General features: G+C 42.6%; 1 protein-coding gene and 1 pseudogene across 1 annotated transcript in view; both read left to right on the top strand.

Moving 5' to 3' along the window:
* Window positions 1-20,164, top strand: part of slx4ip (SLX4 interacting protein) — a 117,380-nt gene that overhangs the window by 9,463 nt on the left and 87,753 nt on the right. The window contains 2 exon segments of the mRNA XM_070889851.1: window positions 3,500-3,577; window positions 4,349-4,377. Of these exon segments, the coding sequence (XP_070745952.1) occupies window positions 4,351-4,377 (27 nt within the window). The 5' untranslated portion in view covers window positions 3,500-3,577; window positions 4,349-4,350.
* On the top strand, window positions 2,258-2,539 carry LOC139274291 (U2 spliceosomal RNA; annotated as a pseudogene).

Here is a 20,164-nt window from a genome sequence, read left to right as displayed (position 1 = left end):
CTAGCTCATTGAATGTATTCAAATCACAGATAGATTTTTAACCATTAAGGGTTATGGGGAGCGGGCGGGTAAGTGGAGCTGAGTCCACGGCCAGATCAGCCATGATCTTGTTGAATGGCGGAGCAGGCTCGAGGGGCTAGATGGCCTACTCCTGTTCCTAATTCTTATGTTCTCACTATCACCTATTGATGATACAAAAATTGTAACTTGTAACGAATACCTTATTTCAATATTTAAAATATCTGTAAGCCTTTCAGGATAAATTTGGTTCAAAGGCAGAATTACAATTTCTTCAAAATATTGGAAAAAGTGTCAAAACTTGCATATCCTGAATGGGGAAGGGGAGAGGTCAGCAAATAATTTCAGATTTGCCTATAATCAATTGGCAGTCACGACAGAAGCTTCAGAATTAACCAGAAATGTACAGGACCATTAACATTAGAGTCCATCAGCTGGCATGGTAGCATAGCATGTTGCAGCTCTAACATGCTGCAACGCTGGGCAGTGGGATGTCGATTTGCACCTGCGATTTCTCCTTCCGCAATTTAATTATTTCAGTTGTGCAATCCCAAAAAGCGGTCGAGTGGGCAGTTGGAGTGAGACTCTCCCTGGGGCTGCTCTCATGTACCTCCTAGTGGTTGGTCATAGAATGTCAGTGGCATACTTTTCAGATGAGGGAGCCTGCCTATTTTGGCGAGGGATGGCTTGTAGTACACAGATTACAAAGGTAAAAGGTAGAGGAAAAATATTTTTTAGAGTGGAGTTTATCCTTCTCCATGTTTTATACAATTAATAATAGAATTCAGAAACAATGCAGGAGTAGTTACTATTTTTAAACTATGCCATTTTGTAAGTCATGAGTGTTTTAATACAAGTTAACTAATTGCCAACTGGTATGATTAAGGTGAAGGACTATACATTTGATCTGGTTGCTTAGATCCAGTTTTGCAGAAATCCTTTGACAACACCTCTATTTTTAGTGCAAATTATAATTTTTACAGTTGACAGGCTGTGGGTATTGTGTAAAATGTAATGTTAAACAAGCTGAGACTTGATCAGCCTGCTTATCAACACATTATTATAGAAGTCACTTAATGTGCATTGAACCAGGAAACACCATTTCAAGAGTAGCCTAATATGAGAAGTATTCTAAGTATTACAATATTCTGAATATCTCAATATACCAAGTATCTCAATAGTCAATATAACAGAATAATCAGCTTCAGCATGGTCTGGGAAAAATTTTAAAATATGTATTCTACTTTCAGGTGCACTTTCCACTAACAAACTTAAAATGCCGGATGTTACAAAAGCAATTTGTAAAACTAATTGTTTTCGTTTAATATTTACGGGTTGACATTCGGTCATTTTCTCTGAGGGCAGGAAAAAATGGAAATTGTAAATACATTACCACTCCAGGAAGGCTTGTTTTAATCTCTGGTCTGTGCTATGTGAATTAATCTCAATCAAAGTAGGAGCAGTTAACTCCACTGCCTCCAGATTAGGAGGGGAAAAGGCTCTTGGTATCTAGCAACCCCTATTGGAAGTGCAGATGTATGGATGTCAGATGAGGATTGGACTGCGCTCTTTGATGATCCTTGCAGCTGAGTAACCCATTGACGCTTGCTGTTTTTTTTTGTGTTTTTCTTTTTTTTGGTTTTTTTTTTTTGGGCACTGAAATCACAATTTTCCCTAGTGCCTGACGCTTGCTGTTAAAGCTCTCGCATGATGGAACCTGAATGAGGTTAACGAGACTGCTCAGCCAGCACCTGTGATATCCCAGTGAGGAGTCAATGCTTTCAGAAAAGGGGGCGGGGGAAGAGAGATTAACAACAACATGGAAGAATTTCCAAATTGAAAAGTTAAGAAAAAAACGTACTTGAGTTTAATATTTAACAGCTTCAGCAACTTACATTTATATAGCACCTTTTAATGTAATCAAATATTAAATACATTTCATACAGACCGTAAAATCTAATCACCTTTGAGGGGCTTTGGAAGTAACCAGGCTCTCTCGGATCAAGTTGGCTCCAAGCTGGTATGTCTGGTAATCGTACTTTGAAACGGAGTCAATCTTCTGTGAGGCAGATTCGATAATCTGATACCTGAGCTCGTCAGGCCTTCAGTACTTAAGGGTTTGTTGATGAATGACCAGCCAGCCTGACTCATTGATAAGACTCGGAGAGGTAAACCTTGGAAGGGCTGGGATTCTTCTCCCTCGTCTCAAGATGACTCTGCCAGCCATTGCCATAATTAGAAGGTTGGTCCGCCTTTTGGCTAAGATCAAGTGTAGTATCTGTTCTTCTTCTCGGCCTTTTGGCTAAGATCATGCGTAACTGACCTGACGGGGGAGTGGCCACCATGACCCCAGGGTGGTTCTCCCTGGATCAGGAAGGTATATGCTTGCTTTTTTGGAAATAGGAGGTGGGTGGGGTGGCTTGACCCATCCACCTCCACGGAGGTGTGTGGGGGACCTGACCCATCCACCTCCATGGCACGAACCTGGTATTGCAGTACTTCCAGGATCGGTGCAGTGGCTCTAGGCCTTTTGGCTAAGAGCATTGGCGCAGAGTGATCCTTGGCGTGTGCAAGGTGACCTCTGGCGTTTGTGATTTGACAAAGAATTGGAACGATTGGCTACGAATTTCAAAAAAAAAAAATTAGAAGGTTGGTCCAGCTGAACAAGTGCTCTGTACTGATGCATACCATTCATTCCATAACATGGAAAAAGGAAAGCTATTCGCTCCATCCAACATGCTCTTTTAAAAAGGCAATCATGAACTCTACATTACTTATTTAATCTAAACTGCAAGATTTAGCTGATTAAACTCCAGCAGTACCCTTTTGCACATGGGGAGCATCTATTAACTACAATGGTCCAGATGCACGTGGCAGGGATTGCAGATTTAAAAGTTCAATATTGAATTCAAGCTAAGTGTTGCCTTAATTTCCTACCTAACAATAAACTGGCAGGTGCTGGAGTGTTCTCGGTGCAACACAAGTATGATCTCTCCATGAAATACTGTAACTTGATAAGGGAAGTAGATATTCACCTGTAACGATACTAGTTACAAATTAATAACAATTAGCCTACCGAGACCACTGAATTACTACCAGCGATGCAGTAGAAGTAGATTTTCCCCAAGGCCCTCACCGCCTGATTGCTGTCCAGAAAATACCGCTAAGCTTCATCAGTTAACGCCGGCGAAAGTTTCCACTAATTAGGTAATTTAAATCGCCCGGCGAGAAAATGGTTTTTATGCCAAGATTCTCGGCGGTTTCTGCCGAAAATAGTGAGAACGGGCTGTTCTTAAAATGATTTTTTTTTAAATTTACTCTGAGGCTGCAGTTGGGCCTAGGGAGAGGGGGAAAACTCTAAATATTTTTTCACTTAAACAAAAAATAAAAAGTTATAGAACATTCTCAATACATCTTTTAACGTAATCGGCATTTTAGAATGTTTAAAATAATTTATAAAAAACTTTACCTTTCTTTGCAGGGTACTCACCTACCGCCCTGTTTCAGGCAGATTTTCGTGGGCGGTTTCCTTGGCGGTGTGTATGGGCCTTCCGTTGAAGTAAAATTTTGATCCTGGTGGTTTTCTCAGCGGTGCACGTGGGCGGTTTGGTACCCGGCGGTCTTTTCAAAATGTGGGCAGAACTCTTCAAAAAATAAAGAGGAAACTTTTGCCGGCAGCTGTAGCGCCAAAAATGAAGGCGAAAGTCTAGCCCTTTGTGATTTCTAAATTGTTAAAGCGGCTAGAAATCTTTGAAGTGTTTGACATGTTTTGAAAGGATTGAGAGAGCAAGAACTTGCATTTATATAGTGCCTTTCATGTCTTCAGACCATCCTAAAGCGAATTATGTTTGAAGTTACAATTATGTGTACAGCCAGGTACCTCAAATAACAAAACTGAAAGTCCAATTTGTTTTTGATAGCATTGATTGAGTGGTAAAGATTGGCCCAGGACACTGAGAACTTCTTTGGATAGTACCGAGGGATCTTTCATGTTCACCTGAACTGTATGGGTCTGGCCTCGGTTTAAAGTTTAATCAAAGACTGCAAAATTGCACTGAAATATCAGGAACCAGAATACATGCTGATGTTGTGAAGGAGGGCTGCAACCCACATTTTTTTGACTCCGAAGTGAGAGTGCTGCCAATGAGCCAAGTTAGCACTTGGTGTTTAATGTAGTGTTTATATTTAATTCGTATTTGGTTCCCATTGCATTTTATTTACAAACTGTTTTTCTGTCTACGCTCGGGTTGACTGTCCTATTGTGTGAATGAAATGATAGTTAAATAAATTACTATCATTGCAGGTTAAGCAAGATCTGTTTCTATTGCAGTAATGCCCTCAAACAAATTTGTCCTTCAGGTAAGTCTACTTCAATGTTCAACTAATCCTTTTTTATGTATAATTTTGCATTGTAAATTACTGTTATTTATATAAAATCACTTCTTTATGAATGGAGAGTGCTTAGTTTATAGGGGGAAGGGAAGAGGGAATTGCTGACTAAGACCTGTGATACACAGAATGGAGTAATGGGTTACTGCGCGTGACTGATGGAGCCTCTTAACATCGAGGCTGAACTGTAGTCTTAGTTTATCTCCACTGGGGTCCAACTGAGGTTGCCAAAGACATTGCTCTCATAAACTAGTTATTTTCTTTAGTGTTCCCATGCAACATGAAAGTAATATCCTGCCCTTCATGGAACTCTACCTCACCGTGAGTCACTGATTTCATGAGTGATAGGTAAGGGGAGAGAACTAGATGATTAAAAATAATACCTTTCCCAACTCATCCTCGTTTTGAATGGCGGTGCAGGCTTGAAGGGCCAAATGATCTACTTCTGCACCTATTTTCTATGTTTCTATCCTGATAAAATATAATAGAGAATGCAGCATTTTAAAATTGTTGCATAGAAAAATGATTGTAGTTGTTTCGCTATACACTTTTCTGCCTTCTGCTAAACAAAATACGTCATCCTGGATTATAGTTCCACAGGCTCTACTAACTGCCTAGCAAGTCACCCAACTGGCAATTCTTCAAGGTTAAGGCCCAACAATGAGGGGAGTTTTGCGACGGGTCGAGTGGGCAAGTTTTTTTTTTTTACCTGGTTGGGACCCCGCTGTCAACCTGCCACCACACGCCTTTCCCAAATGTCGGGTCTGTCCGCGCTAAGCAGACCCGACATGCAGCGGCAGGGGAGGCAGCTTGGGTCCTTATGACCTTGTTAAGAGGGGATTAAGAACTATTTTCAGCTTGCCTTCAGAGTTTACCAGGTTGCCCACAGAGTTAATGCTGCTCGGGGATCACGTCGGGTAAGCAGGGCGGGAGTTAAATGGCCTTGGAATCATTTCATTCTTGACAGCTGTTAATGTGCTATAAAAGCTCCCATCTCACAGCTGTTCACTTCCAAATGCAGTAAGCAAGAGCTTCTGAGCTTGGAAGACAGATTGAGCTTTATGAAGGTTGCAAGTGTTTGGAGCAAACTCTCTATCCAGTGTCACCTCATTGGAACCTCCTTGCGTGCTGTGACTCCATAAACATATGGAGGGGAGTCATGGGAAAGCATGAATGCAACCCTTCACCTTTGTGCAGTGTTTGCAGCACCTCAGTGCTGTAGAACACTGTCAACACAAATGTCAAAATTAATTTGCGCATGATCCCTTTAAGGAAACTGGCTGATAACGTGTCATCAAGTGACGCCATCAGTCCCAAGTGAAGGTTGGCATGCAGGTACAGCAGGCGGTTAAGAAAGCAAATGGCATGTTGGCCTTCATAGCGAGGGGATTTGAGTACAGGGGCAGGGAAGTGTTGCTACAGTTGTATAGGGCCTTGGTGAGGCCACACCTGGAGTATTGTGGACAGTTTTGGTCTCCTAACTTGAGGAAGGACGTTCTTGCTATTGAGGGAGTGCAGCGAAGATTCACCAGACTGATTCCCGGGATGGTGGGACTGACCTATCAAGAAAGACTGGATCAACTGGGCTTGTATTCACTGGAGTTCAGAAGAGTGAGAGGGGACCTCATAGAAACGTTTAAAATTCTGACGGGTTTGGATAGGTTGGATGCAGGAAAAATGTTCCCAATGTTGGGAAGTCCAGAACCAGGGGTCACAGTCTAAGGATAAGGGGTAAGCCATTTAGGACCGAGATGAGGAGAAACTTCTTCACCCAGAGAGTGATGAACCTGTGGAATTCTCTACCACAGAAAGTAGTTGAGGCCAATTCACTAAATATATTCAAAAGGGAGTTAGATGAAGTCCTTACTACTCGGGGGATCAAGGGGTATGGCGAGAAAGCAGGAAGGGGGTACTGAAGTTTCATGTTCAGCCATGAACTCATTGAATGGCGGTGCAGGCTAGAAGGGCTGAATGGCCTACTCCTGCACCTATTTTCTATGTTTCTATGTTTCAATTGGTTGGCAAATGCGCTGGGCGGGCTTAACATGCCCAATTTGTGGGGGGGGGGGGAGAAGAGAGAGAGAGAGAATCATTTTGGACATTGTGCTGGAGCCGCCACCGAGGCCGGGACCCGCCCCCGATGTCGCCCACCATGGACCCGCCGACGTTGATAAAATCCAGCCCTGAGTGTTGCCAACTATTCTGTAATGGGGGACATCACTGCTAAAACTGTAGTGAGATTTTGTGTAGATGATATAAGAGTTACCTAGGCTATACTGCACAGAAAGAGGCCATTTAGCCCAACCAGTCCATGCTGGCATTTATGCTCCACTCGAGCCTTCTCCCATCCTTCCTCATCTAAATCTATCGGCATAACCCTCTATTTATTCCCTTCTCCTTCATGACCATATCCAGCTTCCCCTTAAATGCATCTGTACAGGATCTGGGGACCCTGCATGCTGGCACCGTCCGGCTTGTCTGTGCTCTTTCTCCGCCGACCGATGACTGCCGAAGGATTGGGGATTAGGCTCGTCGAGTTGGTGTTCGAACTAGTTTCAACATTGATTTGAGAGAGGGGTCGTTGACTCCAGCAATTTAATCTAGCATCAAGTTATAAATTTGGGACCCAAACATTCTCGCCAAGTACCTAGCAGCAAAATCGTTTACCCAGAATAGCCCGATCCCCGAGGGACCCGGATAATCGAGAGTTGCCTGTATTCACCTCAACTACTCCGTGATAGTGAGTTCCACATTCTAACCACTCTAGATAAAGAGGTTTCTTCTGAATTCCCTATTTGATTTCTTGGTGACTATCTTATATTGATGGCCTCTAGTTTTGCTCAAGTGAAAACACTCTGTGACTACTCCATCAAAACGTTTCATAATTTTAAAGATCTTTGTTAGGCTACCCGTCAACCTTCTCTTTTCAAAGGAAAAGAGGCCCAGCCTGTTCATCCTTTCCTGATAGAATCGAGAACTATCACTGCAAATAAATAACCAGCATGTAGAAAGACAAACATGACATTTTAGCAAAGTAAGCCTGCTTTAAGAATATTAATGAGGTTTGTGGATAATTTAAAAGAATTAGGATGAGTTCAGGAGATATGGATATGCCTAATTAACTTCTGTACCATTTAATGTTTCGAGGCCTGTATAATCATCATAGGCGGTCCCTCGTATCGAGGATGACTTGCTTCCATGCTAAAAAGGGATGAGTTCACAGGTGTTTCAATGAAGGACCTAATATTCCAGGTCCCGAACTACATGTTGAAGGGTGGAAGATGCCTGTGCATGGATTTTTTTAACGTGTGGTGACCATTGTGGTGGCACACCAGCCACCACTCTGGCTTGACGGAGCTAGGTCTTGGTCCAGTGGCAAGGATTAACCAAGACAACTGGAGACCAGCTCTCCTGCACGGACCTAGTGCGCGCACATATTGCAGTGTGGGCTGGCCCATGCTGCCCCTGGGCCCCCTCCGCTCCTGGGCCCCAAAACTCACGCGCCTCCTAGGCCCGATCATGTTGCTCCACAATCACCCTTTTTTATCCAGAATGAGTCAATAACCATGGATCCATTGTATCCCATATATCTGTATCTGTCTAAGTAACAATACAGTTCTACTAGTAATATGGCACCAATATTACCTAATGTACCCTCATTCAACCTATCCAATACCCTTCAGTTCCTTTTAAAATTGGTGCAAGAGTGCCATGACACATTTTGATACTACTTTAAAAAGAGCTTTACTTTTGCATTATAGAAGATAACATTTGCAATATACATTCAACATGTTCTTTGATACTGAAAATGGTGTAGACTATTATAAGGCTAGATGATGCTCAGTTACCATTAATACAATGTACAGCTAGCACTAAAGTTGAGAATATCAAAGTGTGGTTGTACATATAGTCCGGAATAGAATAAGGAGTCTTCAGCCTGACTGGGTAACTGGGCCTGATGGCATTCACCACAGGGTACCTAAAGAAATGGGATCTGTGTTAAGTAAGCACCTGGCTTGTATATTTAATAGCTCAGCAAAGACTAAGGGGTGGAAATTCGATCTTCTGCTGCCTCTCTTAGCGCCTTGGAGAAGCGGTAATGGCGGCAGAAAGCACTTGCGCCCGGCGCCCTCACAATGGTGCTAGTATCAACAGGGCGTGGAGCATTACTGCTAGGAAGTGGCGAGCCAGTGTGAAACGCCCCTGGTTGTAACACCAGCTCGACTTTTGTTTGCCGCCCAATCCTTGGCGTTCTGTGGCACGCCCTGGTGGGAACGCCTGTGAAGGCCGCTGTGAGGTAAATAATGCTGACCTCCGGTAAGTGTGGTTTTTAAAAAAAATTTATTGCATTTTATGTTGTGGTGGTGTGAGCTATGTATTGGGAATGTTTTTGCTAGGTTTTTTTCCGGGGCTTTTCCCCCCAGGTCTCTACAATGCACTGCGAGGCCAGCTGTTTTGCTTGGGGTTTTCCCTTGCTCAGCCGGCCTAGCGCCCCAAGAGGTGTACATCGCCTCCCTTAGCGTCATTTGCCGGCACAAAATTTACCACACCGCCCCAACTGAGTACTGTCCCCATAAATTTGAGGGAGGCTAATGCAGTTTCAATTTTTTAAAAGCATACTAGGTCAGATCCAGGAAATTATAGACACATTAGCTTAACTTCAATTATTGGAAAGTTGATAGAAGGGATCAATAGAGATGCCCCATATGATCACCTGGACAGAGATGGGGTTATTAGAGACTCACAACATGGCTTCTGGAAAAGAAAGTCATGTCTCACCAACTTGATTGACTCCGGTTAGCTCCTGAAAAAAACTCAATCACATTTAGACAGCTGCACAACACAAGAATGAATCTGTAGATGCTTTTCGTAAATGCTGATATCAACCAGTGCAAAATGTAATTTCATTGTTGCAGATTAGGAAATCAAGACATAGATTATAGAAAGAGATTAACTCAAATTTTACACTGTTGAGCCCTAGAGAGAGAATGTACCTTAGATGAGAACTTAGAACTGGACTAAGCATTCCGTCTTATAAGAAATGAGAGCAGGAGTAGGCCATCTGGCCCCTCGAATCTGCTCCGCCATTCAATAAGATCATGGCTGATCTGATCTTGGCCTCCGCTCCATTTCACGCCCTCTCCCTATAATCCTTGACCCCCTTGTCTTTCAAAAATCTGTCTATCTCCACCTTAAATATATTCAATGCCACAGCCTCCATAGCTCTCTGGGTAGAGAATTCCAAAGATTCACGACCCTCTGAGAGAAGAAATTCCTCCTCATTTCTGTTTTAAATCGGCGACCCCTTATTCTGAAAGTATGTCCCCTAGTTCTAGACTCCTCCACGAGGGGAAACATCCTCTCTGCATCTACCCTGCCTTGCCAAATATTGTGCAATAGATGTGGAAGCTAAGCAACAAGTCTCAATGACTGGATAAACATTAAGTGTGAACCCTGTTGTGCTAAGCGAAACCATAGTGAAGCCAGGTCAGCTCCAATCACGTGTTATTACTTCGGTGGAAATTATCCTCATATTGATTGTCCAGCAAAACACAATAAATGTCATGCATTTACTGCATTCATGCATTCCCAGAGTACTTAAGGAAGTGGCCCTAGAAATGGTGGATGCATTGGTGGTCATTTTCCAATATTCTATAGACTCTGGATCAGTTCCTATGGACTGGAGGGTAGCTAATGTAACCCCACTTTTTTAAAAAAAGGAGGAAGAGAGAAAACAGAATTATAGACCGGTCAGCCTGACTTCGGTGGTGGCGAAAATATTGGAATCAGTTATTAAAGATATAATAGCAGTGCATTTGGAAAGAAGTGACAGGATCGGTCCAAGTCAACATGGATTTATGAAAGGGAAATCATGTTCGACAAATCTTCTAGAATTTTTTGAGGATGTAACTAAGAGAGTGGACCAGGGGGAGCCAGTGGATGTGTTGTATTTAGACTTTCAAAAGGCTTTTGACAAGGTCCCACACAAGAGCTTAATGTACAAAATTAAAGCACATGGTATTGGGGGTGATGTACTGACGTGGATAGAGAACTGGTTGGCAGACAGGAAGCAGAGAGTCGGGATAAACAGGTCTTTTTCAGAATGGCAGGCAGTGACTAGTTGGGTACTGCAAGATTCAGTGCTGGGACACCAGCTATTTACAATATGCATTAATGATTTAGATGAAGGAATTGAATGTAATATCCAAGTTTGCAGATGACACTAAACTGGGTGGTGGTGTGAGCTGTGAGGAGGACGCTAAGAGGCTGCAGGGTGACTTGGACAGGTTAGGTGAATGGGCAGATACATGGCAGATGCAGTATAATGTAGATAAATGTGAGATTATCCACTTTGCTGGCAAAAACAGGAAGGCAGATTATTATCTGAATGGTGACAGATTAATAAAAGGGGAGGTGCAATGAGACCTGGGTGTCATGGTACATCAGTCATTGAAAGTTGGCACACAGGTACAGCAGGCGGTGAAGAAGGTAAACGGCATGTTGGCCTTCATAGCGAGAGGATTTGAGTATAGGAGCAGGGAGGTCTTACTGCAGTTGTACATGGCCTTGGTGAGGCCACACCTTGAATATTGTGTACAGTTTTGGTCTCCTAATCTGAGGAAGGACATTCTTGCTATTGAGGGAGTGCCGCGAAGGTTCACCAAACTGATTCCCGGGATGGCGGGACTGACATGAGGAGAGACTGCATCGTCTGGGCCTGCATTCACTGGAGTTTAGAAGGATGAGAGGGGATCTCATAGAAACATATAAAATTCTAACGGGATTGGACAGATTAGATGCAGGAAAAATGTTCCCAATGATGGGGAAGTCCAGAACTAGGGGTCACAGTCTAAGGATAAGGGGTAAGCCATTTAGGACTGAGATGAGGAGAAACTTCTTCACTCAGTTGTGAGCATGTGGAATTTTCTACCACAGAAAGTTGTTGAGGCCAGTTTGTTAGATATATTCAAAGGGAGTTAGATTTGGCCCTTACAGCTAAAGGGATCAAGGGGTATGGAGAGAAAGCAGGAATGGGATACTGAAGCGCATGATCAGCCACGATCATATTGAATGGTGGTGCAGGCTCGAAGGGCCAAATAGCCTATACTTGCACCTATTTTCTATGTTTCTATGCAGGAAATTAAATACTTTCTCCTGGTGTTGGCAATTATACAATTATAGACGTCTACAGAAGCATCCAATGAGAAATGGTGGCTCAGGTACATATCCACAAAAATATAGTCAATCAAAACTCCACATTGTGCAGCACGTAACTGAAACAGTACCCACTTTATGCAGGGCCGGAGATGACTCATACAGTCGAACTTCACTATAACAAACCCCCTTAGCACCGGCACAAAAGATTGGCGATTTTGCTGCATCAGAAAAATGAAGGACCTACATATCCAGCGTAAATTGCTTCATATTATTCGTGCTTCCATGCACGGTGTTTCTATCTTGTTAACTAGTCCAAACAGATACTCAGTTCTAGGTAATGACTATGAAGATTTGAACGTTTGCGATTGCCTTTCTGAACTCTCCAGCAAAGGGATAACTGGTTCTGTGCCTTCCATGTCCTCGTCATCAGAAGTTTCCTCATCCTCTCCAGGACACAGTGTCGCTGATTCAGTAATGTCCTCATCGCTCATTGTTGCTCATGAAGGGGCTTGGGTTTGTTCAAATTCAATTTTCCATCATTTTTCTTTCCAAAATTCTCAGTGTATCGCCTTCCCCTCTATCAGACATCTTATCAGGCAACGAATGCATACGTCATACTGGATGTACACTACAATAGGTTATCTTTCATTTAGCCTCAGTTTGAATTCCATCGTTGTAACCGAGTCGGTTTGGGTCAATACTGCTTAAGTGTTCGCTGCAGAAGAGCTGATTGCCATTGGGAAAAAAATCTGTTCTTGCCATTGGGATCGTTTAAAACCTGGGTTTTATTGTAAAGCAGGGTTTGTTATCGTGAACTTAGACTTGATTTATTCATCATATCAGAACAGCACATCATCAATTCAGTAACTAGCAACAAGCCAAGGGCAATATATATTTTTAAGGGGTCACAATCAATGTTCCTCCTAAGGCTGCGCGCGCATCAATCGCGAGGTCCCATGCAGCCTGCTCATCAGCTGCTGCTGCTGGAAGAGATACCAGGCTGCGCAGTAAATTTAAAGGAACCGCACGCAAAAAAAAATGAGGGAGCATTGGTCACAATTCAAGCTACTGCTAATTCAGTTGTCCACAGAATATTATTGGCAAATCAAGTTATGAATCTATTGTTACTTGTTCTGAATCTTGATTGAAGGTCCACCATATGCTGATCCAGTTATTTCCATTTGGTACAGATACCTTTTCCAGTGCTTGATAAATGTTTTTTTCATATCGAGTCCAGCAACCAAGCAGTCTCAGCTGATGTATTTGTCATGGAAAGAAAGCCTGGTTGTCTACACACAGCTCAGGCATTACAACTCATTAGTCTACCTACAACAGTATGTAGCATCTATATACCAGAGCTACTGCTTCTATTTGCTGTCTAGTGATCCTGTTGCTGGAAAGTTTATGTGGATGTTAATAAGAATGGGATTAGACTCCACTGTGATGGTCCACAGTTAACTAACCACCAACCTGTCTTGGCTCACAAATCAAGATTGGCCAAGGTACTGGAAGTCAACCATCATCTGTAGAACTGTACTTTAACATCAGTCATTGTTTTTTTTCAGAAGAGGGGAAGGGATTTTGGGGAGAAGCACTTCTCTATACTTGCTCTTTCCTTTTAAAATCAACATTTTGTTTAGATTGTTTATTCAAATGTACTTTTATTCTTTATCAAATCTTTGCTGAGATCAGGCCATGGTAACTTGTCACTGATCAGGATTCTGTTTAATAATGTATATTAGTTGAGACTGCAGGTACTGTAACCCAGAAGAGGGAGCACTTGAGCTGCATTTATATATAATGTTCTGCAATATTCCCTACGCAAAAATATGTAATGTCATTTTAATTTTAGAAAAAATGGACATTTGTATTATAAATTTATACACCAACACAATCATTTTCTTTTAATTTTGCATGGAACTGAACAAACTTGGTTATATTTGCTAATTCAAACAATATTGCTTTAAATTTCCTTTATTTAATGTTCCTGAAGAAAAGCAGATCAGTGATCACAGAACTGTCCACTTAGCTGTATTCAAAGTAGTTTCCCACAGTCAACATAATCAACTTTTGTCCCGCCCACACAGATTTCTCACTTCTGGCTGGTCAATCATCACTGTCAATTATTACTTGCTGAAGTGAGTGATGATTGACAGTGACGATTGGCCAGCCAGAAGCGAAATAACTCCATGGGTGGGACAAAAGTTGATTGATAGGCCCGTATTCACACTACCTTTCATGTCAAAAGTATTGTGCAGTCGGTCCCAAGCTCTGAAGTTGGCCACAGTCCACCATCTGAAGACCCCTGAAGTATCTGACATTCGACTAGCAGTAACGTTAGCTTGGTTTAGTTCATAGCAGTCACACCTCTGATTCAGATTTTTGTGTTTTGAAGTTCCACACCAGGACTTCAGCGCAATATCTAGGCTGACAGTTCAGTGCAGCACTAGGGGAGTGCTACATTGATGGAGGTGTTGTGCTTCAGATGAGAAATTAAGCAGAATCTATTTATCTGTTCAGGTGGATGTTAAAGATCCCATGGTACTGTTTGAAGTAGTGCTGGGAGTTCTTTCTCAACCAACACCACAAAAAATAATAACTAGTTACTCATCTTACTGCTGAACATGACTGTAGTGTTTGCCTACATAAAGAGTCAGTAAACTTCAAAAAGTTATTAATTGTGCGAATCACTTTGAGACTTTGTGATCTGCTATATAAATGCAAGTATTCAATTTCAACTTTCTTCTGATGTAATGATTGACATTTTAGAGCATAGCAGTGCCATATGATACTCATTACTGTTTAAAGCAGCTTACCTTCATTATTTTGCATTAGTATACATCAATGAATTCAGTACCTATACACGTATGTTGTGACTAGTAGTGTCTCACAGGGATCTGCGTTAAGGCCTCAACTATTCACAGTATTTATTAATGACTTAGATGATGCATAGAAAGTAATATATCCAAATTTGCCGATGACACAAAGTTAGGCGGCATTGTAGTCGGTGTAGATGAAAGCATAAAATTACAAAGGGATATTGATAGATTAAGTGAATGGGCAAAACTGTAGCAAATGGATTTCAATGTAAGCAAATGTGAGGTCGACCATTTTGGACCTAAAAAGGATAGAACAGGGTACTTTCTAAATGGTGAAAAGCTAAAAACAGTGGAGGTCCAAAGAGACTTGGGGGTTCTGGTACATAGATCATTAAAATGCCAAGAACAGGTACAGAAAATAATCAAAAAGGCTAATGGAATACTGGCCTTTATATCTAGAGGACTAGAATACAAGGGGGTAGAAATGGTGCTGCAGCTATACAAAGCCCTGGTTATACCACACCTGGGGTACTATGAGGAATTTCTTCTCTGAGGGTCGTGAATCTTTGGAATTCTCTACCCCAGAGGTCTGTGGAGGCTGAGTCATTGAATCAAGGCTGTGATAGACAGATTCTTGAACTATAGGAGAGTTGAGGATTATGGGGAACAGGCAGGAAAGTGGAGTTGAGGCCAAGATCAGATCAGCCATGATCTTATTGAATGGCGGAGCAGGCTCGATGGGCTACTCCTCCTATTTCTTATGTGAGCAGTTCTGGCCACCACACCATAGGAAGGATATATTGGCCTTGGAGGGAATACAGTGTAGGTTTACCAGAAGGATGGAATGGTGTCTCTAACAATTCACTTGTAGGAGGCAATATTGTGTGTTAAAGGAATGGTCCTGCCAGTTGTGTCATTCTCTAAATTCTAGAATGGTCCCAACAGATTGTAAGGTAAAAAATGTAACCCCACTATTCAAGAAAGGAGAGAGCGAGAGAGAGAAAATTGGGAACTGCAGGCCAGCTAGCCCTGCATCAGTTGTCTGGAGAATGCTGGAATCCATTAATAAGGAAGTTGTAACAGGGCACTTAGAAAATCATCATATGATTAGGTAAAATTAACATGAAAGGGAAATGTGTTTAACAAAATTGACTTTTTTCAGGATGTAACTAACAGGATAGATAAAGGGGAACCAGTGGATGTAGTATACTGTGTTTAGATTTCCAAAAGGCATCAATAAGGTGCCACATTAAAGGTTACTACACAAGGTAAGGGCTCATGGGGTTGGGGGTAATATATTAGCCTGGCAATAGGATTGTTTCTATCCGTTAACCAGAGAGTCGGGATAAACGGTTGGCAGACTGTAACTATTGGGGTTCCACAAGGATCGGTGCTTGGGCCTTAGCTATTTACAATCTATATTAATGACTTGGATGAAGGGACAGAGTACAATGTATTCAAGTTTGCTGACGATACAAAGCTAGGTGGGAAAGTAAGTTGTGAGGAGGACACAGTCTGCAACGGGATATAGACAGGTTAAGTGAGTGGGTAAGAGGTGACGGATGGAGTATAATAGGAAATGTGAGGTTATTCACTTTGATGTGAAGAATAGAAAAATAGAATATTTTTTTAAATTGAGAGAAACTTAAATGTTGGTGTTGAGAGATTTAGGTGTCCTCATACAGGAAACACAGTTAGTGTGCAGGTACAGCAAGCAAATTTTTTTTTAAATCGTTCATGCGATGTGGGCGTCTCTGGCAAGGCCAGCATTTATTGCCCATCCCTAATTGCCCTTGAGAAGGTGATGGTGAGTTACCACCTTGAACCGCTGCAGTCCGTGTGGTAGGGTACTCCCACAGTGCTTTACGGGGGGGGGAGTTATAGGTTTTTGACCCAGTGACGATGAAGAAACAGCGATATACTTCAAAGTCAGGATGGTGTGTAACTTGGAAGGGAACTTACAGGTGATGGTGTTCCCATGCGCCTGCTGCCCTTGTCCTTCTGGGTAATAGAGATCGCGGGTTTGGGAGGTGCTGCTGAATAAGCTTTGGTATCTTGTAGATGGTACCCACTGCAGCCACGATGCGCCGGTGGTGGAGGTAGTAAATGTTTAAAGGTGGTGAACGGGGTGCCAATCAAACAGGCTGCATTGTCCTGGATGGTGTCGAGCTTCTTGTGTGGTTGGAGCTGCACTCATCCAAGCAATTGGAGAGTATTTCATCACACTCCTGACTTGTGCCTTTGGCCGCCTGAGGAAAAGAGTGTTTGAAGACCAGGCCCTCAAAATTGCCACCAAGCTCATGGTCTACAGGGCTGTAGTAATATCCGCCGTCCTGAATGACTCAGACATGAACCATGTACAGTAGACACCTCAAGTCACTGGAGAAATACTACCAACGATGCCTCCGCAAGATCCTACAAATCCCCTGGGAGGACAGATGCACCAACATTAGCGTCCTCGACCAGGCCAGCATTGAAGCACTGACCACACTTGATCTGCTCCGCTGGGCAGGCCACATCGTTCGCATGCCAGACACTAGACTCCCAAAGCAAGCGCTCTACTCTGAGCTCCTTCACGGCAAACGAGCCAAAGGTGGGCAGAGAAACGGTACAGGGACACCCTGAAAGCCTCCTTGAAAAAGTGCAACATCCCCACTGACACCTAGGAGTCCCTGGCCAAAGACCCAAGTGGAGGAAGTGCATCAGGGAGGGCGCTGAGCACCTAGAGTCTCATCGCTGAGAGTATGCAGAAATCAAGTGGAAAGAGCGTGCAGCAAACCTGTCCCACCCACCCTTTCCCGCAACGACTGTCTGTCCCCCCCTGTGACAGGGACTGTGGTTCTCGTATTGGACTGTTCAGCCACCTAAGGACTCCTTTTTAAGAGTGGAAGCAAGTCTTCCTCGATTCCGAGGGACTGCCTATGATGATGTCGGCGGCGGCTTCTGCTTCTGCTTCTACTTCTACTACTTGTGCCTTGTAGGTGGTGGAAAGGCTTTGGGGAGTCAGGAGGTGAGACATTTGCTGCAGAATACACTGCCTCTGACCTGCGCTTGTAGCCACAGTATTTATATGGCTGGTCCAGTTAAGTTTCTGATCAATGGTGACCCCCAGGATGTTGATGGTGGGGGTTTCAGCGATGGTAATGCCATTGAATGTCAAGGCACGGTGGTTAGATTCTTGTTGGAAATGGTCATTGCCTGGCGCAAATGTCACTTGCCACTTATCAACCCAAGCCTGAATGTCGTCCAGGTCTTGCTGCATGCGGGTATGGACTGCTCCATTATGTGAGGAGCGGCAAATGGTATATTGGCATTTATTGCAAAAGGGGGTTAGAGTACAAGAGTAAGGAAAACTTACTATAATTATACAAGGTATTGGTGAGACCATACCTGAAGTATTGTGAAGTAGATTTGGCCTTTCCCCTCGAGTTTAAAAGAATGAGAGATGATCACATTGAAACATGCAAGATTCTGAGGGGGATTGACAGGGTAAATGCTGTTTTCCCTGGCTGGAGAGTTAGAATTAGGACATAGTCTCAGGATAAGATAAATGTAACCCTGCTATTTAAGAAAGGAGGGAGAGAGAAAACAGGGAACAACAGACCAATTAGCCTGACATCAGTCATAGGGAAATTTTTGGAATCTATAAATACAGGACACTTAGAAAATAATAATAGGATTGGGCAGAGTCAACATGGATTTATGAAACGGAAATCATGTTTCCAGGGAAACCATGGGTCACAGACTCTGAATAAGAGATCGGCCATTTAGGACTGAGATGAGGAGAAATTTCTTCACTCAGAGGATGGTGAATCTTTGAAATTCTCTATCCCAGAGGGCTGTGCATGCTCAGTCGTTGAGTATATTCAAGACAGATCAACAGATTTTTGGATATTAAGGGATATGGGGATAGTGTAGGCAAGTGGAGTTGAGGTGGAAGATCCTTCAGGCTCGAGGGGCTGAATGGCCTACTCCTGGTCCTATTTCTTATGTTCTTATAAGGGGTCAGCCATTTAAGATTGATGAGGAATTTCTTTGCTCAGAGGATTGTGAATCTTTGGAATTCTCTGCCCCAAGGGGGTGTGGATGCTGAGTCATTGAGTATATTCAAGGCTGAGGTTGATAGACTTTTGGATACTGAAGGAATCGATGGATATGGGGATCGGGTGGGAATTGAATGGCGGAGCAGGCTCAAAGGGAGGCATGGCCTACTGCTGCTCCTAATTCTTATGTTCTTATACACTGCCGAGGGGCACTGTGTTCCAACTAATGTCCACTTAAAATTGAAGAACCTCTCCAGTGAGTTTAAGTGAGCTCATGTGTCACTTAAATTGGAATTTCACATTTTTAGCTTCATAGGTTGATCATCTAAAGAAAGAGTTAGCAGGTCACCCCAGTTAAGTGTTAAAACACACAAAGTTGGGTCAATTAAAACGAAAGTTAACAGCTTTTTTGAGAAAAGAAAATGTCATTTTATTTTCTTAGCCTACATTATAAAATATTCAATTTCAAATAACATTTTACAACACAGAAGGAGGCTCTTTGGTTTTGGTGGTTGAATCATAATATTGACCCTGTCACATTTTATATATGCATGCAATTTTTCAAAATAATTAATGTCAATGCAGTAGCATCCTGGTACTCTACTAGAAGTGCATTGTTTCACGTGGGTGAGCGGAGCTGACCACAGCTGCAGGTTCCGACCATTTCACATTCCATGGTGGAGTAATGAAAGGTATTTAAAATTTTTCAGTAATGCTCACTTTTACTTTTGTCAAAATGTATTGTTCTCAAGTGCAACATTTGGAATGAAATCATAAAAATATTAGCATTCTTGGAACCTTTTTTCCAATAAAGGTTGCACATGTATAATGCAGTTTTTGTATATTTTTTTAAGTTGATAATCTGGCATCCTAAGCAAAACCAATAAAGCTTTGAGTTTTGAGAAATGCAACCCAGTGTGCTTTTATACTTTAAAACAATATAGAAGAGACACACCATTTATGTCTGGATATGGTATTGTGTGTGTTTGAGTGGGGGGGTGGGGAATCATTCGATTTTTGAATTTAAATCATATCTTAGTTGATTATTGGGCTGCTTCCTATTTCTCACCGAGATGCAACATTGGCTCCCAGTTTTTGAACCACCCATACAACTCCCCCCACCCCCACCAGAATCCTCTGTTCCTCAGATTCTTGTCTCTTGTACATCCATCCCTCCCTTCCTTCACCCCACCATTGACGGCCCTGCCTTCAGCCGCCTACGCCCCATGTACTTGAATAGTCTCCCTAAATCCCTTCATCTCGCTCTCCTTGAAATCACCCTCTTTGAGCAAGCCTATTATCATCCCTACTAATATCTTCTTTAGCTTGGTGTCTATTTCTGTCTGATTATGCCTCTGAAGAACCTTGGGTTGTTCGTCTACATTATAGGCCCTATGCAAATGCAAGTTACTGTTTTTTTACGTCCAAATGATGGAATCAATTATTAAGGATGTCATAGCAGCGCATTTGGAAAGAGGTGACATGATCGGTCCAAGTCAGCATGGATTTGTGAAAGGGAAATCATGCTTGACAAATCTTCTGGAATTTTTTGAGGATGTTTCCAGTCGAGTGGACAATGGAGAACCAGTTGATGTGTATTTGGACTTTCAGAAGGCTCTCGACAAGGTCCCACACAAGAGATTAATGTGCAAAGTTAAAGCACATGGGATTGGGGGTAGTGTGCTGACCTGGATTGAGAACTGGTTGGCAGACAGGAAGCGAAGAGTAGGAATAAAT

This window comes from Pristiophorus japonicus, chromosome 9 (assembly GCF_044704955.1).
Source record: "Pristiophorus japonicus isolate sPriJap1 chromosome 9, sPriJap1.hap1, whole genome shotgun sequence".
Lineage (NCBI taxonomy): Eukaryota > Metazoa > Chordata > Chondrichthyes > Pristiophoridae > Pristiophorus > Pristiophorus japonicus.
This window is presented reverse-complemented; position numbering and strand designations above follow the sequence as displayed.